Consider the following 24,611-nt stretch of genomic DNA (forward strand, 5'->3'; position numbering starts at 1 on the left):
CCTCTGAATCCACAATGGTGTGATTTGGAATATAAATGAAAATCATCCACCATTACAGATGGGTCTTTATGTATTGTGAAACACTGTTTGGCATCATAGATACTGTACACAGGCCAAATCCTCAATATCTGACTCACAGACTCCATCTATTGGACAATTACCATTATATTCTTCAACTTCTACTGTGTGAAGTATTCAAATGTAATAGACACATTAGCAGTACTATCTTTATTTCTAGATGTGAATTCTTCCCCAAGAAGCTCTCTCCACTAGTGCAGCCAAATATGCATGGCTTCCAGCCAAGATACTCCAATGATAGGTTCTAGCGTTTGCATCATTAGATTCGGGCAAAGGACAACTGAGGTAAAAATGGCAATTGACTATGGCTACAGACATTAGGCTACAGACATAGTGAGTCAGTCAACTCTACAGTATCTCATTCAATTGAGTGAATGCAACGGTAACCTTTAAATAAAAAAATTAAAACTGTGTAGAAATACGACCAGAACATAGCATTACACAATTACATTTGGACATCAGATCATTCATATACAGTACATTAATACCCATTCACCTAAAACTAATTCTCTCAAGATGAAAATAACATATTATAAACAATAGATTTTCTGGCTAAAAGTAAAGGTCGTCAAATCAGCAGAAAGTTCTTATACAGAAACCCAGCCTAAAACCCCAAACAGCAAGAAATGCAGATGTAGAAGCATGGTGGCTAGGAAAAACTACCTAGAAAGGCAGGAACCTAGGAAGAAACCTAGAGAGGAACCAGGCTCTGAGGTGTGGCCAGTCCTCTTCTGGCTGTGCCGGGTGGAGATTATAAGAGTACATGGCCATTAAGGCCAAATCGTTGTTCAAAGGTTCATAGATGACCAGCACAATCAAATAATAATCAGTGGTTATAGAGGGTGCAGTCCTGATTAATATTTTGCAGAGAGCTTCCTCAAGGCAAACCATTGGTTTTCACTGATTACAATGTTTTTGATTGTCACAAAGATTTTGCAATCTGGTAAGCGCAAACATTTTGAGTGTAAAAACAAGAAAAGAAAGAACATTTTAAAAGAACAAACAACATACAATTACAATCTTGGTCTTCCTGTTCGATATCCAAATAAACATTGATAGAGGAAAAAAATAAAATAAAAATGTATGGCACACGAAGAGACTGAGAGTGAAACTGTGCTGTCATGCCTGGATTGGTCTCTGGACTTGAAAGTAGAGAAGTTTGCGGAGAAAGTTAAAGGAACCAGGCATTTGTTTGTAGAGGCCTTTGGCTGAGTTCTGTGAAACGTCATGGTTTACCTGAACACACAAAAACACATTGATAGCTTCATAAGAGAAAATCCTTACTGCCGTTCAAAATAAATACATATATATTTTAAATGTATTGTCAATTTTTTTACGATATTAAAACAACAACAAACTCACCATCATTAACATGGTGACCAGGTCATCAGTGGCAGCATTGTCTTCTAAGATGTTATCCAGTGTTTCTACATACCAGGAGCCAGCTTTTGTATCTCTCCAGGAGACGTAACCTGTCACACAGACAAACAGCTATCAGGGCGACAGACATACTAATGACACTTTCTGGGATTGATCACCACAAAGAAGTATTGTATTTGAGAGCAACACACACACACACGTGCACATACACACACTCCCTCCCCCACACACACCTGGGAAGGTGGAGTAGGACACCAGTATGTCGCTCGGTGTGGGCAGTGTGGCCCTAGCGTCTGGCTCATCAGACGGAGTGCTCAGAGAGTCACTGCTGGAGGATATGGGCATGGCATCCGTCTGGTCATCTGTTCCTCCAATACAAGGCCCATCCTCGTCAGGAGTCACCTCAAAGCCTGTGTCTCTCTCACCTGCCATACCACATCGCATAGAACATTATACAAGTTATATCAAATGTATTATATTTTTTGGAGATATAGATCATGAACATAATGGACATAGTTAATGGACATAGTAACATCCCATCTACATATTAGTATCCTAGCCTGGACTCCAGCCGTTCTAGGTTTCTCGAATGAGAATCCGGTGTGGTGACTGGCAGAGCGAGGAGCAAGACTGGTTTCCCCAAAATATTTCCTCCACTGTTGGCGATGTAACCCAGTGTACAGACTAGTATTACAACACATTCATAACCTTGTTGTTACAGTGCTGCATAAGCAGTACTAAGTAATAACTAAGCATAAGCAACTCCTGCAGTTAAGTTGTCTTACCTCCACCACAGGCCTGGATGAAGAAGAGCTTGGGCTTGCCCTGTAGGGAAGGGCAGTTCTGACCATTGAGGTAGTTTGTGATGCGCTGAACTGGGACATTGGGCCCGTCCACTCCATGCACTGCACCAGGGAAGCGATTGTGACTTACCTGAAAATATGCAATGAAATGCAATAACATTATTCATCTCCTGAAAGACAAACCTTTCTACTCTTTCTATGCATTTGTAAAAGGATAGAAGGAGTCTCTTACCTCCGTCCCATGTGATAACATGATCACTACACAGCAGTCATATTGTGAATGATCCTTCTTGGACAAAGCTGATAGCTCCTGCCTTATTTGCTGAAATATAGTGATTAATGTAAGCATTAGATCATTTGGCCAGTATCTAAGTTAAACATGAATAGATATAAAAGAGAGTAGCTGAGGAAATCCTCACCTTCTGTTTCAGGTTTGTCTTGACAAGGACAATAAAGTTGAGGGATTTAAATCTTCTCTCCAGTTTGTCGCAGTCTATGTTGGACCCTGTGCGGTTATTCAGCTCTGACTGAGGCTCAAAATCAACATTGTTTATGATCAGGCAGTGTCCACAGGGGCTGGCATCCATCTTATAACTCTGAGAGAGCATAAAAGCAAAGAATGCATTGATTCCACATTATATCCAAACTATAAAATTAGGGAACTGGTTAGACTCAAATCTGGACTTGTTGCAATCTTGACGAGGCAAGATACAGTATGTGGATTTATATAGCATAATTTGTGAAGTTAAATTCAACAGAACTGAGATACACCAACTCCTTTGGAGAGTACTGTCGATAACCACAATGGGGAACGGATGCTATATTTAGCCTATAGTATATAGAGCCAAAAGGCAAGATAACTTACCTGAATACTGTCACGTCTAACTCTTCCTGTTGCCCTGTGTTTTCCAAACTCCCTTTCAGGGGCTGTAATAAACATCACCACTTTTATACTTGAATATTCAGAGACATATGTCAAAGTACTTACAGAAAATTGTTGTATTCACTTACATGGACTGAGAGTGGTAGGCGTAGGCAAAGGTCTAACTGATTGACTTGGACAGACAGGGGTAATAGGCAAAGGCCTAACTGATTGAGTTGGATAGACAGGGGTTACCACTTGTACAGGCTTGTCAGTGTCCATATGAGAGTCTGTCAAAATAGAGCAAAATCCAAAGCAAATATGAACATTTCAGTAGTATGGACCGACATTGCAATGAGTGATACATTATATTTAACCACATAGGCATACTTACAAACTGGCAAAGGCCTAACGACTGGCCGGACATGGACAGGCAGAGGTAGAGGCTGGCTCTGTGGTTCCCCCGCCAACAGGAGATCTGCCAAACTATGCAGCCCTTTCTCACGAAGGCACTCTATTAAAGCTGGGAACGCCTGACTCCCACGGGTCTCCAGGTCTCGAACCAACTGTCTGGCTTGGTCTCGTCTGGTTCCTGAGCTCTGAAATAGAGGAACAACGCATGGGCTTGTGAGAACTGAAAGTAGCATATGATGCATGCTTAGAATTCAGGTAGCCTGTTCATAGTCTCACACACCAGACTTTGCTGTGTGCAAAAGCATGGGAATGAGGATAGCCTAATCATGATGATGTCTATCATGAATCGGGATTCTTGCAAGACAGACAATAATAGTCAAGCAGAATACCATCACACCCTACCTTTATCTCGTCGATCATGTCTTGAGTAAAGATTCCTTTTGACAGAAGTCCATCATACATTTCTGATGGGTCCAGGCCTCTCACGAGATTGACCCTATTGCGTTGGAGAATCCTTTTGTGTCTTTCCTCCATTCCGTAGGCTTATATGAAGCATGGAACACGAGCTCTGCAATGATTATGTGGCAGAGAAGAGAAATGACCAAATCAGTTCCACTTCCATAAGTGTTCCTAAAATGTATTTACATGGTTGTTACAAAGACAATCCCAGTACTACAAAATATCAACAAGCAATACAAACAGCAAACAGGCAGAGAAGACGAAAATCACTTTATTGTCCAATTGTACACAACGTTAAAAGGAAATTCGACTTCTGCGTTATCCCAACCCTTCCGAAAGACATACATACACAGGTTGGAGAGTTTAGAGCAGAGGGTAGCCACACTGTGGAGCCCATGGAGCAGTTGTGGGGGTTAGGTGCCTTGCTTAAGGGCACAACGGCAGGAGATGGGATCTAGGATTTCAATACGCGGGTGCAAACTCACTTCTCACCTATTTATTCTCCGGCAGACCCGGGATTCAAACTGGCTGGCACGCGAAAAACAGTGAAAATGTACCCGCCTAACACATTCATAGTCGCTAACTACCTTTAGCGCCTATTGACGATAGTATCTTCTAGCCGGGGTAGTTCTGTTAAGAGCCCCAACGCTCATTCTGAACGTTAAAACGCATCGCTTGCAGGATGGTTTTGGAAACATAAGGAATGCATCTTTCATATAAGCAAGAAATAATTTCCAAAAAATAAAAAGGTTAAATTACTACACACCTTTATAGGGTTAGTGTTCCCACATGGCCATATTTCCATGTTACAGCGCTTGTTTATGGAAAACAGACGGAAGACAGAGGCATACCTGTGCCAATAGCTATCTGAGTCTCCAAACACCTGTGTGTAAATGGAAGACAGACACCACTATGTTGTCACTGAAAAATACTGTCTGCTGCAGCTGTATTAAAACCGGTTTAAACAGTGTGAGTGTACTAGTAAGTGTATATTTAGCATTTGTGAAATTATTTTGTATTGTGATGTGATATGAAAGTAGAGGGATTTATGTTTCTATAACTGTAGCGCAATTGAGAATCGATTCAAGTTTAGATAGTAGTATCTGGCTGTTTTGGTTGTCAGAGCCAATTCGCCACTAAACTGAACAAGGTCCTTGGACTAGCGAATAACGTTAGGCTCCTTTAGTCCATTATTGGACTAGTACCTGCCTAGCCATAACCATCTAAATATGGTATTATGGACATAGAAATACAATGAATTCTAATTATATGATTATGGACACATGAATGGGTCCAACACATACTTTGAGCAAATGTTTAGCAGTTATTTCTCAATGAAAAGTAAATTTAAACGTTCTGTACCATTTGCAAACAGGCTAGCTAGCTAACTACATCATGAAACGACATCGACCAGGGCTAAAGTAATGTTACACGGAAGTCCTGAGTTTCAAAATACAGCATATGTATACATATACTTATATTTATATATATACTTAAACATTTAACTGTATACAGTTGTCGTAAGTGAGAATACAAATAATAGACAGAATATAATGACAAACAGTCGTGATAAATATATTTTTACCAGCTCCGTGTGATCTCCTCACAGACTTAATTCTCCCCTTCTATTTCACTGCCGACTTCCTTGTTTACATCACACATCTTCGTGATTGGTGAATTGTAATAAACTCCAACTCCCACAATGCTTTTCGGTGTATCAGGGTCCCTCCTTCACACTGGATGCAGTCCCAGCAGGTTATCGTTTACGGAGGAGAGATAACGTTAGAGAGATGAAGCTTCAAATGACACCTTTACCATGCTTTTCTTTCGCCGATAAGCAGTGACAGAGACATTTTAGATAAATGTGACAGAAGAACAGTTGATCCAACCAGATTCTTGAGGTGCGTGCATGTTTTTCAACAAGCTAGCCTCTCTATTATAAATTGATTGCATAGCAAGGTGGTGAATTCAAGTTAATGGCAGTGTAATGCATGTGTTCTGTTTTGCATCTTCACATGTGGCAATTATAATGCCATTGCCTGCTAAATGCTGTGTTTAGATGGTTAGTTGGGTCTGTGTATATTTCAAGGGTTGCCCTTTCTTTGGCATTCTAATCTTCCTTTTACCAATACAGATTCATTTACCTAACCTTAGCTACACATCCCATCAGGCATTTATGTTCACTCAGACTCTCTTTGTTGGTGCTTTCCAGACAGAAAACATGGCAAGAAGAACAAGGATGTTTATGACATTTCCTGGTATAGTGGTTGTCTGTCTGCTTCTTCTGGGTGGCTCAATGGAGACAGCCAATGAAGTAGACCCATACAAGATTCTTGGAGTGACCAAAAGTGCAAGTCAAGCTGAAATCAAGAAAGTGTACAAGCGCCTAGTTAGGGAATGGTAAGAACATCTTTAACTGACTCTTTCTCTTCTGGGTGTCAGGACTCAGTGGATATATTTAGCATTAAGACGATTGACTCTGTTTACAAAAATACATGGCCAGTGATGCATGGTCCTTTATTTCTGTAAGGCATCCTGATAAAAACAAAAATGAAGGCGCTGAAGATATGTTCATCAAGATTACAAAATCTTATGAGGTAAGAGAGTATCCAATATTTGCCAACATTAAAACCGCAGCAGTCTACTGTAATTGCATTATTCAGAAGGAAATGCTCCACCCTCTGGTAACCATATTCATCTGCTTTCTACCCAAACTCTTTAAGATATTATTCAACGAGGAGAAGAGAACCAACTATGACCGGTATGGCCAGACTGATGACACCCAGCCGTATGGTCATGGTCACTACGGTCACCGCCACGACCACTTCTACTTCGATGAGTCCTTCTTCCACTTCCCATTCAACAACAAGGGCAACCGGGAGTTTGCCGACAGCAAGTACGCTCTGCACTTCAACCAGTACGTGAATGACGTGGTGCCTGACAGCTATAAGAGACCGTACCTGATCAAGATCACTTCCGACTGGTGTTTCAGTTGTATCCACATTGAGCCGGTCTGGAAAGAGGTTGTGTTGGAGCTGGAAGCCTTGGGTAGGAAATTATGAAATGCATTACACAAATTAAAATGACTTAACGACTTCACCTTCCACATGACATGAAAGTGTATTACATTTACATTACATTCTAGTAATTTAGCAGACACTCTTATCCCGAGCGACATACAATCAGTGCATTCAACTAAAGTAGGTAAAATAACCATACTGAGTCTTGGTTTGGCTGATTATGTGTATAACTGGTGTGTTATGTCTTAGGTGTGGGGATTGGTGTGGTGGATGTTGGCTATGAGAGACGTCTGGCCAATCATCTCGGTGCTCACCGCACCCCGTCCATACTGGGGGTTATCAATGGGAAAGTGACCTTCTTCCACTACTCTGTGGTGAAGGAGCACCTGAGGCAGTTTGTGGAGGACCTGCTCCCTCAGAGACTGGTTGAGAAGGTAAAATAACATGTTTTGGCAGATTTGTTTTCTGACTCACCATTGTTGGCATCTCAGCAATTATGTTTACAAAAAAAAACGGTGTTTCAGGTTACAGACAGGAACGACCTTCAATTCCTGAACGGCTGGCATGAGCAGAACAAGCCGCACGTGCTTCTGTTTGACCAAGTGCCTGTAGTTCCACTCTTGTACAAGGTAAGCCATTGTCTAGATTAGTCAGTCTGGCGTCAGTTTTAACTACCACTGAAAGCGCTGGTCTGACTAACTATTATTTACTTCCTTCTGGAACATAGGCCATCGACAACAGTTTTCTAATACTCGGTTACTGTTTTTAAAAAATCTTTCTTAGCTGACTGCTTTCGCCTATAAGGATTATGTTCAGTTTGGATATGTGGACCAGGGCCTGTCAGAGACTGCAAACCTACTGAAGCAGTTCAACATCAACACCTACGCCCCCACCATACTGGTCTTTAAGGAGAGTACAGACAAGCCTGCAGACATTATACAGGTAGGTACTAGACGGTTTACTAGACTTGACTACTGTGTATCCTCTTACATTTCCACCAGACAGTTTGATTGAATAATTAAATAGCATTTGAATACCTGAGTAGTATCTGAGGTATCTGAATTACTGACATATTATTGATTATATTTAGAGATGCTGTTTTTGTTGTTAATTAAGCTGATTAGATACATGGCATTTCATGTCATTGATACCTATGTGTCGTTGTTCTCCTCTAGGCTAAAGGGATGAAAAAACAAATAATTGATGAATTTATAACGAACAACAAGTTTCTCCTCGTCCCTCGACTGGTGAACCAGAAACTGTTTGATGAACTTTGTCCTGTGAAGCAGTTCCACCGACGCAGGAAGTAAGCTTATGCTTTTCATTTCCTTTTTGGCTCAAGTCTATGTCTATTTTTAAACATACCATTTATGAACAGCCAGTTTACGATTGCACTTTTGCATCATTGTTCCCAAACGTCTGTATTTTAGGTACTGTGTTCTATTGATCACTGGTGATGAGGAGTCCTATACCATAGGAAACCAGGCCTTTCTCTCATTTGCCTCCACCAACACTAAGGAGGTGGTGAGGTTTGCCTACGTCTACCAAAGACTGCAACAATCACTGTGTGATATTCTTCTGAAGACTAAGGACAGCACACCACCACCTCCACCACCACAGGTACATTTATGCTAATAGAGCTGTAGTGGAGACTGTAGAGTGCCATATTAAATATTAACTTTGTTAATGTGATCTCTTTGGATGCATCTTAAGAGCCATATGGACTGCAATTCAGTTTTAGAGTGCTTATGGTAGAAGTGTCTATATAATGAGCTACAGACACACATCCTCTCTCTCTATTATAATGTATCACAAGGTTAGAACACCTTTCCCCAACACTATAAGCTCATGTGAATGTGTGTGTCTGCATGCGTGTGCTTGCTCCGCAGGTGTTCATCTTGGAGCGTCGTAACGCAGCAGGGAAGGTCCTGTACATGGAGGTGGCGGGTGGTTGGAACGGTACTGATGAGGATAAACAACGTCTGTTGGATGAGCTGGAGAGGCTGCAGAAAGACCCCTCCATCCTCAACTACGATGCCATGCTGCCGGAGCTCAACAACGAGTTTGCCTCTGTAAATTGAGTTCCACAGTATTATCCTCATTAGAAGGGCTGGCCTACTTAAGTCTCGGCAGAGCAAGGGTAATGATGTAGTAATTAGTACTGTGTCCAGAGATAAGGTATTTGTTCAAATGTTATTTTGTAGCATTCCAAATCTACAAGGTTTTTCATTTCTATGGTGGATAATTCAGGATAATTATATGCAGTAAATGTATATATATTTTTAATTCCAGATGTTTCTTATTCGATGGATCTATACAGCTTATGATTACCTTTCTGAAATTCTTGATGATATTCTTCATAATAATTGGTAAGTTGTCTTTTATTCAAAATTGTAGGTACAGTGAGGGAAAAAAGTATTTGATCCCCTGCTGATTTTGTATGTTTGCCCACTGACAAAGAAACGATCAGTCTATAATTTTAATGGTAGGTTTATTTGAACAGTGAGAGACAGAATAACAAAACAAAAATCCAGAAAAACGCATGTCAAAAATGTAATAAATTGATTTGCATTTTAATGAGGGAAATAAGTATTTGACCCCCTCTCAATCAGAAAGATTTCTGGCTCCCAGGTGTCTTTTATACAGGTAACGAGCTGAGATTAGGAGCACACTCTTAAAAGGAGTGCTCCTAATCTCAGTTTGTTACCTGTATAAAAGACACCTGTACACAGAAGCAATCAATCAATCAGATTCCAAACTCTCCACCATGGCCAAGACCAAAGAGCTCTCCAAGGATGTCAGGGACAAGATTGTAGACCTACACAGGTCTGGAATGAGCTACAAGACCATCGCCAAGCAGTTTGGTGAGAAGGTGACAACAGTTGGTGCGATTATTCGCAAATGGAAGAAACCCAAAATAACTGTCAATCTCCCTCGGCCTGGGTCTCCATGCAAGATCTCACCTCGTGGAGTTGCAATGATCATGAGAATGGTGAGGAATCAGCCCAGAACTACACGGGAGGATCTTGTCAATGATCTCAAGGCAGCTGGGACCATAGTCACCAAGAAAACAATTGGTAACACACTACGCCGTGAAGGACTGAAATCCTGCAGCACCCGCAAGGTCCCCTTGCTCAAGAAAGCACATATACAGGCCCGTCTGAAGTTTGCCAATGAACATCTGAATGATTCAGAGGAGAACTGGGTGAAAGTGTTGTGGTCAGATGAGACCAAAATCGAGCTCTTTGGCATCAACTCAACTCGCCGTGTTTGGAGGAGGAGGAATGCTGCCTATGACCCCAAGAACACCATCCCCACCGTCAAACATGGAGGTGGAAACATTATGCTTTGGGGGTGTTTTTCTGCTAAGGGGACAGGACAACTTCACTGCATCAAAGGGACGATGGACGGGGCCATGTACCGTCAAATCTTGGGTGAGAACCTCCTTCCCTCAGCCAGGGCATTGAAAATGGGTCGTGGATGGGTATTCCAGCATGACAATGATCCAAAACACACAGCCAAGGCAACAAAGGAGTGGCTCAAGAAGAAGCACATTAAGGTCCTGGAGTAGCCTAGCCAGTCTCCAGACCTTAATCCCATAGGAAATCTGTGGAGGGAGCTGAAAGTTCGAGTTGCCAAACGTCAGCCTCGAAACCTTAATGACTTGGAGAAGATCTGCAAAGAGGAGTGGGACAAAATCCCCCCTGAGATGTGTGCAAACCTGGTGGCCAACTACAAGAAATGTCTGACCTCTGTGATTGCCAACAAGGGTTTTGCCACCAAGTACTAAGTCATGTTTTGCAGAGGGGTCAAATACTTATTTCCCTCATTAAAATGCAAATCAATTCATACATTTTTTGACATGCGTTTTTCTGGATATTTGTGTTGCTATTCTGTCTCTCACTGTTCAAATAAATCTACCATTAAAATTATAGACTGATCATGTCTTTGTCAGTGGGCAAACGTACAAAATCAGCAGGGGATCAAATACTTTTTTCCCTCACTGTATGTATTTGGGAGCGAACAACATAAGGAGAAAAGGACATAATCAATGTCTGAAATATGTTTCTGCAGGCGTGAGATGATGCCCCTTCTGTCGTTGATATTCTCTGCCTTATTCATCCTGTTTGGCACTGTGGTGGTTCAGGCCTTCAGGTAAGATGGAGGAACAGTGTGATTCTGCTACTCAAACACATTACCTTGAGGGAAACTGTTTGTTTAGGATTACCGTTCTGCTTTGTGGGATTTCAGTGACTCTAGTGAAGATGGCAAATCCAAACCCAAGGCAAAAGAAGGAGCCAAGGCAGAAAATGGGTCACCGGGTAGCAGCAGCACCTCAAGGCAAGACAGCATTTTATATTTTAAGCTATATTGAAAATATTCAAGCTGTGACTAAAATGTTTTGTTTTGGTTTAACTATCTGACATATTTTACAGATTACATTTAGCTTTTCAGTGATGTCAACGCAATAAATAAAAATGAGTGGTTCAGTGGTTCTACTTTTTATTTACATTTTATAGTCGCCCACCGAAGAAGAACTTTGTGGAGGTGACGGAGCTGACAGACATCACATACACCAGTAACCTGGTGAAGCTGAGGCCAGGCCATATGAACGTGGTACTGGTGCTCACTGACACCACCAAGAACGTCTTACTCAGCAAGTTCGCCAAAGAGGTCTACTCTTTCACCGGGTGAGGGCAGGATATGATCCCACATGGTCTGGTGCTTGAGGTGCAATACACATACATTAAATTATGTATGTTTTGTGCTTATAACATGAATATTTATATGTGGAATGGTGAACGCAACTGCCGTTTTACAGTGGGGAAAAAAAGTATTTAGTCAGCCACCAATTGTGCAAGTTCTCCCACTTAAAAAGATGAGAGAGGCCTGTAATTCTCATCATAGGTACACGTCAACTATGACAGACAAATTGAGAAAAGAAAATCCAGAAAATCACATTGTAGGATTTTTAATGAATTTATTTGCAAATTATGGTGGAAAATAAGTATTTGGTCACCTACAAACAAGCAAGATTTCTGGCTCTCACAGACCTGTAACTTCTTCTTTAAGAGGCTCCTCTGTCCTCCACTCGTTACCTGTATTAATGGCACCTGTTTGAACTTGTTATCAGTATAAAAGACACCTGTCCACAACCTCAAACAGTCACACTCCAAACTCCACTATGGCCAAGACCAAAGAGCTGTCAAAGGACACCAGAAACAAAATTGTAGACCTGCACCAGGCTGGGAAGACTGAATCTGCAATAGGTAAGCAGCTTGGTTTGAAGAAATCAACTGTGGGAGCAATTATTAGGAAATGGAAGACATACAAGACCACTGATAATCTCCCTCGATCTGGGGCTCCACGCAAGATCTCACCCCGTGGGGTCAAAATGATAACAAGAACGGTGAGCAAAAATCCCAGAACCACACGGGGGGACCTAGTGAATGACCTGCAGAGAGCTGGGACCAAAGTAACAAAGCCTACCATCAGTAACACACTACGCCGCCAGGGACTCAAATCCTGCAGTGCTAGACGTGTCCCCCTGCTTAAGCCAGTACATGTCCAGGCCCGTCTGAAGTTTGCTAGAGTGCATCCAGAAGAGGATTGGGAGAATGTCATATGGTCAGATGAAACCAAAATATAACTTTTTGGTAAAAACTCAACTCGTCGTGTTTGGAGGACAAAGAATGCTGAGTTGCATCCAAAGAACACCATACCTACTGTGAAGCATGGGAGTGAAAACATCATACTTTGGGGCTGTTTTTCTGCAAAGGGACCAGGACGACTGATCCGTGTAAAGGAAAGAATGAATGGGGCCATGTATCGTGAGATTTTGAGTGAAAACCTCCTTCCATCAGCAAGGGCATTGAAGATGAAACGTGGCTGGGTCTTTCAGCATGACAATGATCCCAAACACACCGCCCGGGCAACGAAGGAGTGGCTTCGTAAGAAGCATTTCAAGGTCCTGGAGTCTCCAGATCTCAACCCCATAGAAAATCTTTGGAGGGAGTTGAAAGTCCGTGTTGCCCAGCGACAGCCCCAAAACATCACTGCTCTAGAGGAGATATGCATGGAGGAATGGGCCAAAATACCAGCAACAGTGTGTGAAAACCTTGTGAAGACTTACAGAAAACGTTTGACCTGTGTCATTGCCAACAAAGGGTATATAACAAAGTACTGAGAAACTTTTGTTATTGACCAAATACTTATTTTCCACCATAATTTGCAAATAAATTCATTAAAAATCCTACGATGTGATTTTCTGGATTTTCTTTCTCTCATTTTGTCTGTCATAGTTGACGTGTACCTATGATGAAAATTACAGGCCTCTCTCATCTTTTTAAGTGGGAGAACTTGCACAATTGGTGGCTGACTAAATACTTTTTTTCCCCACTGTATATTCACTTTCATTATAAATGCTTATACATGTTTAAAGTGTTACCAACATATCATGTCCTCTCCTCTTGTCACTACAGGAGCCTGGCTCTGCACTTTTCCTTCCTGAACGTGGACAAGCACAGTGCATGGATGGGAACACTGTTGGAGTTTGCCCAGGATGCCATACAGATAGACACCGAAGAGGATGACAGCGCCTGCCACAAAATAGACTACACAGGCTACGTGCTGGCACTCAATGGCCATAAGAAGTACCTCTGCCTCTTCAAGCCTGTCTACACCGGGGAGGAAGGCGGGTCCTCCGAGGAGGAAGGGCCTGGGGGCGCCACTGGGGGAGGGAAGAGGTCTAGGTCTAGGTCCAGGGATGACCACCCACCACGCAGGTCTACGCCCAGGTCCCGCTCCACCGCCACACTGCAGATCCACCACAAATTGGACCGCCTGGGGCTGTGGATGGAGAGGCTTATGGAGGGAACCCTGCCCCGGTACTACATCCCTGCCTGGCCTGGCCTGGACAAGATCACAGGCCCCAAATAGAAATCGTGTCAATTACCTATACTATACGTTGATGTGAAAAATATCAAAAAAAAGATATACTTGGAAGTTTGAGAGGCATTGCATGCACACATCCCAAGTCAGGATACAGGCCTAAATGGACACGTACCAAAGACACGTACCAAAGCTATCTGTGTCTAAAAGCCAAGATGCCGAGGTATCCTTATGGCTGTGTTCAGGGGGAGGAGGCTACTGTATGTTTTGAGTGATTGCCCTGGGACATGGTTTAAAGAAATTACTTTCAATAGTGAGGTTGGCTTGGCTCATTGCGACAACTGGACTACATTTATCTGCCATCATGTTCTGCTGGAGTTAGAGCTGCCTTTTTTGCACTTGAAATATTTATTTGTTACGGAAGTACTTTAAAAGTAGGATCAGTAAAAGAGGGAGGGTAAAGACTATGGTGGATCTCAAAGCAACAACTGTTGAACAATTCCAAGATTGCTTTCCCTTTCGGATCCCTTCCTCTGCATGCTGTTATTAGTTAGCTACTTAGTTCTAATATCTGCTGCTGTTACAACGTCTAGATGAGCTAACTTTATCACTGTGGTCATAAGTAGAATCCTGCCTTTTTATAACCGTCATCCATCATTATTCAAATATCTAATCTATCAGATTGTGCTTTGATATTAGCTTCACTGTCCCAATGGTGATTGGTCAGTACTGTGAATAGAGATGCATGTCTCTACTAGATCTATTTTCTTCACCTTTTTGACCTCACACAAAATAATATGTTTTATTCTTGTGCAATATATACTGTAACTACAATGCCTTCCATTTCTCCTTGGCTGCTAATATTTCATGTTCATTCTTATTCATGTAGAAATAGGCTATTTAATAACATCTATATAACGTTATACTTTAGCATTTTGTTACATGACCAAGCTTTTTGCATTAGTCTAGTTTACGTGAAAGAGAAACCCACACACTGCTCTTGCTAGTATCACTGTTCTTTATTAGGCTTTACGTATCATCCTCTTGGCCTTCCTCAGAGCTTTTTTTAGTTTTACAACAAAACTTGGCCAGTGGCTTCATTTAGCAATGATATAGTCTATGTTGGAGAATGGACAACATTTCATGCGACATTATCGGATTTATTTTGAAATAGATAAGGGCAGAGCGAATAGAAAGTAAAAAACTAAACTTAATTGTGCTTAACCCAAATTAATTTACAAACATTAAACTAATATTGTTGTCATGACAGTAATTTAGTTGGATTTGGAAATGCTGTACATTTTCTACCTTCTACCATGTCATCTGTACATATATTAACGTCATACTGTAATATATAAAATATTTGTTGTTTTTACATGGATTTATTATAATAATGTGGTCAAGTCATTCATCAATACTGTTTGTTCTGTTAGATTCTAAATAAACAGAGTAAAACTCATGGACGACTAGTAAAGCTCAAACCAAGTTGAATCACCCACTGGGTTACACAGCTGCATAAGACAAAGACATGTTTACAGAAGCACATACAGTGGGGAGAACAAGTATTTGATACACTGCCGATTTTGCAGGTTTTCCTACTTACAAAGCATGTAGAGGTCTGTAATTTTTATCATAGGTACACTTCAACTGTGAGAGACAGTATCTAAAACAAAAATCCAGAAAATCACATTGTTTGATTTTTAAGTAATTAATTAGCATTTTATTGCATGACATAAGTATTTGATACATCAGAAAAGCAGAACTTAATATTTGGTACAGAAACCTTTGTTTGCAATTACAGAGATCATACGTTTCCTGTAGGTCTTGACCAGGTTTGCACAAACTGCAGCAGGGATTTTGGCCCACTCCTCCATACAGACCTTCTCCAGATCCTTCAGGTTTCGGGGCTGTCGCTGGGCAATACAGACTTTCAGCTCCCTCCAAAGATTTTCTATTGGGTTCAGGTCTGGAGACTGGCTAGGCCACTCCAGGCCCTTGAGATGCTTCTTACGGAGCCACTCCTTAGTTGTCCTGGCTGTGTGTTTTGGGTCGCTGTCATGCTGGAAGACCCAGCCACGACCCATCTTCAATGCTCTTACTGAGGGAAGGAGGTTGTTGGCCAAGATCTCGCGATACATGGCCCCATCCATCCTCCCCTCAATACGGTGCAGTCGTCCTGTCCCCTTTGCAGAAAAGCATCCCCAAAGAATGATGTCTACACCTCCATGCTTCACGGTTGGGATGGTGTTCTTGGGGTTGTACTCATCCTTCTTCTTCCTCCAAACACGGCGAGTGGAGTTTAGACCAAAAAGCTCTATTTTTGTCTCATCAGACCACATGACCTTCTCCCATTCCTCCTCTGGATCATCCAGATGGTCATTGGCAAACTTCAGACGGGCCTGGACATGCGCTGGCTTGAGCAGGGGGACTTTGCATGCGCTGCAGGATTCTGGTTGGTAGGTGATCAAATACTTATGTCATGCAATAAAATGCAAATTAATTACTTAAAAATCATACAATGTGATTTTCTGGATTTAGATTTCATCTTTCACAGTTGAAGTATACCTATGATAAAAATTACAGACCTCTACATGCTTTGTAAGTAGGAAAACCTGCAAAATTGGCAGTGTATCAAATACTTGTTCTCCCCACTGTATGGTGTGATCACCACCTGTTTAAAAACAAACAAAATTAAATGTAGCCTATATAGTTAAACATTACAACAAATGGATCTTGAGTGCTTCATGTCAAAACATTGTAACAGTAACCTTTGTCCTATAACTGTCAGGAAGGTTAATAAACATGACAAATATGAATCATTCGACATTAGCCTAAATGTGTGACAAAAAGAAGCAGCAGGTGTTGTTTTGAGGAACATCTGAAAGGTAAACTGAATACTGCTGAACTGCAGTTAGTAGGCCTTTGCTATAATGTACAAAATCACATCTCAGATCGCATAGCGCAGAAAGTGGTGCTCCTCTTCATCCATGTTAAGGTGGATAAAGCCCGTAACCAGGATTGTACGGTAGGCTTCCTGCTTTCGTCCTTTAGGTCATACACGTTGACATCCCCGATATCAGTCACCATCAGAGACTCATAGGGGACTGTCCGGGTGCAACTGTTGTAGGCCCTCAACACGGCAGACTCTGCTCTGATCTGACGACGGCCAAATCTGTAAAGGACCATGCATTGTCCTACTTTTATATAACATTGGTTGTAACAAGCACAATTTGTTTGACACGAGTGAGAAAGTTCGACACACAAATATCAACCCCCCCCCCAAAAAAAAAAATATGCTAATCTCTCAACATTACAATAACAGGGGAGGTTAGCATTTTCTTTGGGGGGTGGTGGGATGATATTTGTGTCTAACTTTCTCACTCATCATTATTCACGATTCATTCAGATTTATCCGTAATCATGGTAGCATCCACATTATTGTAGAAGTGTTTAGAAACATTATATTCTTATTTACAATAAAAGTGACTCCAAAATTACACAATACATTATTTACCATTAATTTCTATTGGGGACAAAATAATCGGAAACAACCAACACAAACAGCAAATGCATCCAACACATTTTTAGAGTCACAAGCTTCATGTAGTTATTGCGTGCTATGAATATGGGACCAAATACTTAACTTTTTACTACTTGAATACACAAGTGAATTTGTTCACCCGATATGCATGAAAATACCCTCAAATTAAAGCTGACAGTCTTTAACCTTATAGTCATTGTATCATTTTAAATCCAAAGTGCTGGAGTACAGAGCCAAAACAACAACAAATGTGTCACCGTCCCAATACTTCTAGAGCGCACTGTATTTGTTTCCTGAAAGCTCTACACACATGGGTGGAGATGGAGAGAAACTATTTTGACATTTATTTAAATTTTTTAAGGAGAATTCAAGGATTTTATATTGGTGGGTTCCCACAACTTCACAGAGTGACCTTTCTCTTCCATTTCCACCCTTCGTACCACATTCACCAAGGTCAAACTTAACAGGCTCTGCCCTGTTCTCGTCCATACATGAGGAAGTGGATAGCCAATCGGAGGTCTTCCAGGTCCACGTTCGACAGGAAGCACCTCTGTAGCTCTGCCTCAACCGAGCTCCCACTGGGCACGCAGCCCCTCAGGAGCACCACGGCAGACTGGCACAGCAGCCAATCAGCTAACGTCTTCATACCAGTGCTGTCCTGATTGGCCAAGGCCCGCCTTCCCAAGATGCTGAGATGCATCATGTTGGCAGGCACTCTGGCACTGGGGTGCTGCAGAGAAACAACAATATGAGCATTCAGGGCATATCTCTGATACCTCTGATAATGTAATGGCTTTGCATACTAAGCAGCAAACCCTCATTTACTGAACGGAATACTGAAAACAAATGTATCTGGTTTATCTAACAAATACACTGAATGGCTGAGAAATCGTTATGAAGTCATCTTTAATACACCCTTCAATTAAGTAAAGGTTTGAAAATTCTAGTTAGACTCCTACCTTATTGGGGTTCCTACACAGGAGCAGCCTGACCACTAGCTGCATGTCAGCACACACACTGGCAGGCAGGGCAGGGAGCTGCTTCTCCTGGAAACTCCTGCTTTCCAGCCCCCCTGCTCCATAGAACAGGTTGGCCTGGCCAACTATCTCATAGGAAATGGCATCAACAGCCCTAGCATCTGCCTTGCTGTAATTGATTACCACTCCCACGCTTGGAACTGCAGTAGCCACCTTTGGAGAGAGCAAGGATGAAAAGATATTCAGCAACTCCTGGTAGGACAATCAAAGTTTGCTTAAAAAATTGAGAGATAGAAGGGATTTATAGAAGGTAGGGATGACACCATTTAGTCGACAGGCTGTTGGTCGACCACGATGTTTTTATTAGAGCAGTCGCAAACATATACACTACCGTTCAAAAGTTTGGGGTCGCTTAGAAATGTCCTTGTTTTCGAAAGAAAAGCATTTTTTTGGTCCATTAAAATAACATCAAATTGATCAGAAATACAGTGTAGACATTGTTAATGTTGTAAATGGCTATTGTAGCTGGAAATGGCTGATTTTTTATGGAATATCTACATAGGCGTACAGAGGCCCATTATCAGCAACCATCAGTCCTGTGTTCCATTGGCAGCTTCATTCAATAGTACCCACAAAACACCAGTCTCAATGTCAACAGTGAAGAGGCGACTCCGCGATGCTGACCTTCTAGGCAGAGTTGCAAAGAAAAAGCCATATCTCAAACTGGCCAATAAAAATAAAAGATTAAGATGGGCAGTCTGAGATATGGCTTTTTCTTTGCAACGCTGCCTAGAAGGTAAGCATCCTGGAGTCGCCTCTTCACTGTTGACATTGAGACTGGTGTTTTGAGGGTACTATTTAATGAAGCTGCCAGTTGAGGACCTTGAGGCGCCTGTTTCTCAAACTAGACACTAATGTATTTGTCCTCTTGCTCAGTTGTGCACCGGGGCCTCCCACTCCTCTTTCTATTCTGGTTAGAGCCAATTTGCGCTGTTCTGTGAAGGGAGTAGTACACAGCGTTGTACGAGATCTTCAGTTTCTTGGCAATTTCTCACATGGAATAGCCTTCATTTCTCAGAACAAGAATAGACTGACGAGTTTCAGAAGAAAGTTATTTGTTTCTGGCCATTTTGAGCCTGTAATCGAACCCACAATTGCTGATGTTCCAGATACTCAACCTTTCTCAAGAAGGCCAGTTTTATTGCTTCTTTAATCAGCACAACAGTTTTCAGCTGTGCTAACATAATTGCAAAAGGGTTTTCTAATGATCAATAAGCCTTTTAAAATGATCAACTTGGATTAGCAATCACAATGTGCCATTGGAACACAATAGAAGACCAGTTCTTAAAGCTATTAGCCGTATCCTTATTCTACTCCTCCTCTGTTCCTCTGGTGATGTAGAGGTTAACCCAGGCCCTGTAGCCCCCAGTATCACTCCTACTCCCCAGGCGTTATCATTTGTTGACTTCTGTAACCGTAAAAGCCTTGGTTTCTTGCACGTTAACATCCGAAGCCTCCTCCCTAAGTTTGAGTTATTCACTGCGTTAGCACACTCCGCCAACCCTGATGTTCTAGCAGTGTCTGAATCCTGGCTTAGGAAGGCCACCAAAAATTCTGAAATGTCCATCCCCAACTACAACATTTTCCATCTTGATAGAACTGCCAAAGGGGGTGGGGTTGCAATCTACTGTAGAGATAGCCTGCAGAGCTCTATCATACTATCCAGGTCTGTGCCCAAACAGTTTGAGCTTCTACTTCTAAAAATCCACCTTTCCAGAAATAAGTCTCACTGTTGACGCTTGCTACAGACCCCCCTGTGCCCTGGACACCATATGTGAACTGATAGCCCCCCATCTATCCTCAGAGTTCGTACTGCTTGGTGACCTAAACTGGGATATGCTTAACACCCCGGGCCAACCTACAATCTAAACTAGATGCCCTCAATCTCACACAAATTATCAACGAACCTACCAGGTACAACCCAAAATCTGTCAACATGGGCACCCTCATAGATATCATCCTGACAAATGTACCCTCTAAATATACCTCCGCTGTCTTCAACCAGGATCTCAGCGATCACTGCCTTATTGCCTGCATCCGTAATGGGTCCGCGGTCAAACGACCACCCCTCATCACTGTCAAACGCTCCCTAAAACACTTTAGCGAGCAGGCCTTTCTAATTGACCTGGCCCGGGTATCCTGGATGGATATTGACCTCATTCCGTCAGTAGAGGATGCCTGGTTGTTCTTTAAAAGTGCTTTCCTCTCAATCTTAAATAAGCAAGCCCCATTCAAAAAATGCAGAACTAAGAACAGATATAGCCCCTGGTTCTCCTCAGACTTGACTGCCCTTGACCAGCACAAAAACATCCTGTGGCGTACTGCATTAGCATCGAACAGCCCCCACGATATGCAACTTTTCAGAGGAGTCAGGAACCAATATACACAATCAGTTAGAAAAGCAAAGGCTAGCTTTTTCAAACAGAAATTTGCATCCTGTAGCACTAACTCCAAAACGTTTTGGGACACCGTAAAGTCCATGGAGAATAAGAGCACCTCCTCCCAACTGCCCACTGCACTGAGGCTAGGAAACACTGTCACCACCGATAAATCTACAATAATCAAGAATTTCAACAAGCATTTTGCCACGGCTGGCCATGCTTTGCACCTGGCTACCACTACCCCGGCCACCAGCTCTGCACCCTCCGCTGCAACTTGCCCATGCCCCCCCCCCCCCCCCCCGCTTCTCCTTCATACAAATTCAGACAGCTGATGTTCTGAAAGAGCTGAAAAATCTGGACCCCTAAAAATCAGCTGGGCTAGACAATCTGGACCCTTTCTAAAATTAGCCGCCGAAATTGTCGCAACCCCTATTACTAGCCTGTTCAAACTGTCTTTCGTAACGTCTGAGATCCCCAGAGATTGGAAAGCTGCCGCGGTCATCCCCCTCCTCAAAGGGGGTGACACTCTAGATCCAAACTGTTACAGACCTATATCCATCCTGCCCTGCCTTTCAAAAGTATTTGAAAGCCAAGTTAACAAACAGATCACTGACCATTTCGAATCCCACCGTACCTTCTCCGCTATGCAATCCGGTGTCCGAGCTGGTCATGGGTGCACCTCAGCCACGCACAAGGTCCTAAACGATATTATAACCGCGATCGATAAAAGACAGTACTGCGCAGCCGTCTTCATCGACCTGGCCAAGGCTTTCGACTCTGTCAACCACTGCATTCTTATTGGCAGACTAAATAGCCTTGGTTTCTCAAATGACTGCCTCGCCTGGTTCACCAACTACTTCTCAGATAGAGTTCAATGTGTCAAATCGGAGGGCCTGTTGTCTGGACCTCTGGCAGTCTCTATGGGGGTGCCACAGGGTTCAATTCTCAGGCCGACTCTATTCTCTGTGTATATCAATGATGTTGCTCTTGCTGCTGGTGACCCTCGGATCCACCTCTATGCGGACGACACCATTTTGTATACATCTGGCCCTTCATTGGACACGGTGTTAACAAACCTCCAAACGAGCTTCAACGCCATACAACACTCCTTCCGTAGCCTCCAACTGCTCTTAAACACTAGTAAAACTAAATGTATGCTCTTCAACCGACTAGAATCACTACTCTCGGCGGGTCTGACCTAGAGTATGTGGACAACTACAAATACCTAGGTGTCTGGTTAGACAGTAAACTCTCCTTCCAGACTCACATTAAGCATCTCCAATCAAAAGTTACATCTAGAATCGGCTTCCTATTTCGCAACAAAGCCTCCTTCACTCATGCTGCCAAACATGCCCTCGTAAAACGGACTATCCTACCGATCATTTACAAAATAGCCTCCAACACTCTACTCAGCAAATTGGATGTAGTCTATCACAGTACCATCCGTTTTGTCACCAAAGCCCCATATACTACCCACCATTGTGACCTGTACGCTCTTGTTAGCTGGCCCTCACTACATATTCGTTGCCAAACCCACTGGCTCCAGGTCATCTATAAATCACTGCTAGGCAAATCCCCGTCTTATCTTAGCTCACTGGTCACCATAGCAACACCTACCCGTAGTCTGCGCTCCAGCAGGTATATCTCACTGGTCATCCCCAAAGCCAACACCTCCTTTGGCCGCCATTCCTTCCAGTTCTCTGCTGCCAATGACTGGAACAAACTGCAAAAATCTCTGAAGCTGGAGACTCATATCTCCCTCATTAACTTTAGGCGTCAGTTGTCAGAGCAGCTTACCGATCACTGCACCTGTACACAGCCCATCTGCAATTAGCCCATCCAACTACCTCATCCCCATATTGTTATTATTTTGGTAATTTGCACCCCAGTATCTCTATTTGCACATCATCTTTTGCACATCTATCATTCCAGTGTTAATACGAAATTGTAACTATTTTGCACTATGGCCTATTTATTGCCTTACCTCCATAATTTAGTACATTCGCACACACTGTATATATATTTTCTGTTGTATTTTTGACTTTATGTTTTGTTTACCCCATATGTAACTCTGTGTTGTTTTTAATCGCACTGCTTTGCTTTATCTTGGCCAGGTCGCAGTTGTAAATGAGAACTTGTTCTCAACTGGCTTACCTGGTTAAATAAAGGTGAACAAAAATATTAATAAAAAAATCCCTGAAAGAAAGTGAACAAGTGCACACTTCAGGGGAAAGAACAGAGGATTAAGTCTCGACAGACACCCACCCCAAAGTTCCACATCATCTTGACAGCTAGAGGGTAGATGCCCAGGGAGCATGAGGGGCTCCTCAGAGACCCAGTGGCCACCTCTCCTTCATCTCCACTGGGCTGGTCCTTCAGCTCCACCAGGGAACACTGGTCACTCTCCCTGTCCCTGGGCACAGCGAATGGATCTGCAGCCTCATACACTGCAGTGTTGGAGCCTTTTCCTATCTGCTTCCCAATAACGTAGTCCTCCAGCTTGTATCCTGAGGCAAAGGACTTGAGGAAACTGGGGAACTTCTTCTTGCTAAACACAGCCTTAAAAGAAGAGGTGACATTTATTAGACCTAGTTCATGACTGAATTTGGCTTTGCAATTACATTTTATTGTACTAAATGTCATACTTCCTTTTGATAGTTCACAAATTGTAGATAGAACTTCTACATCAACTTGTAACTATTAAAAATATTGCCTAGTCAGACCATTACTTTGTACAAGCTGTCTGATAGGCGTTATTAGATAGGCACTTTTTGGCGGCCAACCTTATTAACTTGTTGATACTTCCTCAATTCCAGACTTGGAAGACAACCAATGTCTTCTAAACGTCCATGTCTAGTTGCACAGGGTTTGTTTGAATTTAGAAAATGCTCCTTTATTAAATTAAATCAATGTTTTCCTCCATGAAGTAATCCAACAACGTGTACGCCACAATCTTGTCCATTTTAAATCTTCTCTCAATGACTGAGACTGGTGGGCATTTTCTAAATTTAAAGTAACCCCCTGCAACTAGACATTGGTTGTCTTCCAAGTCGGGAATAGAGGAAGTATGATCAAGTTAAGGTTGGTCGAAAATTCTCTGTGCTACGCCAAACAGTACCTAACCTGTACGGCTAATTGAGCATCACATTAGCCCTTTACAATCTGTTAGTTAATCAACTTCCTGCCTAGCTAAGACTTAACTCCAGTGTTCGATCCATTTCAGTGATCTTACCACTGAGCTAGGCTATAATAACTACAGCTATTTTATATATATATATATATATTTGTTTACAGCTACTTGCTGCCTAAATCCATGTTGTTGTTTACCTGGATTTCCTGGCATGTCCCAGCACTACTTTTGTCATCCTCGAGCTGTGGTTCGATCAAACCCACCCCGAGACCAAAAGTATCACTTTGTTTCTTGGCGAGCCGCTGACCCCAAACCTCCTGAAACCCCCAGACTGCTGCTACGCAGCAATACCCATCAACGACATGCGGAAATATCGGTACCGAACTGGCAGGAAAGTTGAGGCTGAACGGTGCAGGCCGTTTGGCTTACGAAGACGCTCACCTTGGAACTTTGCTGCAAGTCGGCCAGCATGTTTGAGGAGACCTAGCTGGAAGACCGACCGACCGTCCTAACTCCACCCCACTGCTGATGGCATGTTTTACAGACATGCTTTACCAATAAATGGTACATTTCGCGATGTTTAGACTTTCTCCGTCAGTCCTCGTCGTTCATAAG

At 42.4% G+C, this 24,611-nt stretch overlaps 2 protein-coding genes and 1 pseudogene across 4 annotated transcripts; 1 reads left to right on the plus strand and 2 right to left on the minus strand.

Annotated features, from left to right (window-relative positions):
- Positions 1–213: 213 nt before the first annotated feature.
- LOC311150326 (caspase-9-like) lies at positions 214–5,643 on the minus strand. 2 transcript variants are annotated; one of them, XM_084187731.1, is made up of 12 exons: positions 5,582–5,631; positions 4,763–4,879; positions 3,940–4,105; positions 3,518–3,722; positions 3,273–3,413; positions 3,127–3,188; positions 2,681–2,857; positions 2,494–2,583; positions 2,244–2,391; positions 1,692–1,883; positions 1,441–1,550; positions 214–1,314 (listed from the first exon to the last, which is right to left on the minus strand). In XM_084187731.1, the coding sequence occupies exons 3-12, from the start codon at positions 4,069–4,071 to the stop codon at positions 1,198–1,200; spliced, it is 1,374 nt and encodes a 457-aa protein (XP_084043857.1). In that variant the 5' UTR covers positions 4,072–4,105; positions 4,763–4,879; positions 5,582–5,631; the 3' UTR covers positions 214–1,197. The 2 variants fall into 2 exon arrangements, with proteins under 2 accessions (XP_084043857.1, XP_084043856.1); XM_084187730.1 differs by lacking the exon at positions 4,763–4,879 and having other exon boundaries at positions 5,582–5,643.
- Positions 5,644–5,762: 119 nt separating this feature from the next.
- Positions 5,763–15,470, plus strand: LOC311149354 (dnaJ homolog subfamily C member 16-like). The gene is made up of 15 exons (XM_084186523.1): positions 5,763–5,897; positions 6,209–6,396; positions 6,527–6,593; positions 6,720–7,044; positions 7,266–7,450; positions 7,541–7,645; positions 7,800–7,958; positions 8,192–8,322; positions 8,447–8,636; positions 8,906–9,088; positions 9,309–9,385; positions 11,091–11,171; positions 11,268–11,357; positions 11,537–11,707; positions 13,499–15,470. Exons 2-15 carry the CDS (start codon positions 6,218–6,220, stop codon positions 13,953–13,955), a joined length of 2,400 nt encoding a protein of 799 aa, XP_084042649.1. The 5' UTR covers positions 5,763–5,897; positions 6,209–6,217; the 3' UTR covers positions 13,956–15,470.
- Positions 15,471–17,349: 1,879 nt separating this feature from the next.
- Positions 17,350–24,594, minus strand: LOC311149389 (serine/threonine-protein kinase PINK1, mitochondrial-like; annotated as a pseudogene). Its single transcript, XR_014615679.1, has 4 exons — positions 24,194–24,594; positions 23,132–23,425; positions 18,408–18,638; positions 17,350–18,178 (listed from the first exon to the last, which is right to left on the minus strand). The product of XR_014615679.1 is annotated as a serine/threonine-protein kinase PINK1, mitochondrial-like (transcript).
- Between the last annotated feature and the right edge of the window lie 17 nt (positions 24,595–24,611).

The sequence above is a fragment of the Coregonus lavaretus genome (genome assembly GCF_964263955.1).
Source record: "Coregonus lavaretus genome assembly, chromosome: 22".
In the NCBI taxonomy this organism is placed as follows: domain Eukaryota; kingdom Metazoa; phylum Chordata; class Actinopteri; order Salmoniformes; family Salmonidae; genus Coregonus; species Coregonus lavaretus.

Bases quoted from the DNA above. Each gene is read 5' to 3' on its own strand.
- LOC311150326 (XM_084187730.1), bottom strand. From the start codon at position 4,071: ATGGAGGAAAGACACAAAAGGATTCTCCAACGCAATAGGGTCAATCTC. The intron at 3,723-3,939 runs GTAGGGTGTGAT...CCTCTATTTCAG, and splicing joins ACATGATCGACGAGATAAAG to AGCTCAGGAACCAGACGAGA. The intron at 1,884-2,243 runs GTAAGACAACTT...GTGGTATGGCAG, and splicing joins CATCCAGGCCTGTGGTGGAG to GTGAGAGAGACACAGGCTTT.
- LOC311149354 (XM_084186523.1), top strand. From the start codon at position 6,218: ATGGCAAGAAGAACAAGGATGTTTATGACATTTCCTGGTATAGTGGTT. The intron at 8,323-8,446 runs GTAAGCTTATGC...TCTGTATTTTAG, and splicing joins CAGTTCCACCGACGCAGGAA to GTACTGTGTTCTATTGATCA. The intron at 11,708-13,498 runs GTGAGGGCAGGA...TTGTCACTACAG, and splicing joins GAGGTCTACTCTTTCACCGG to GAGCCTGGCTCTGCACTTTT.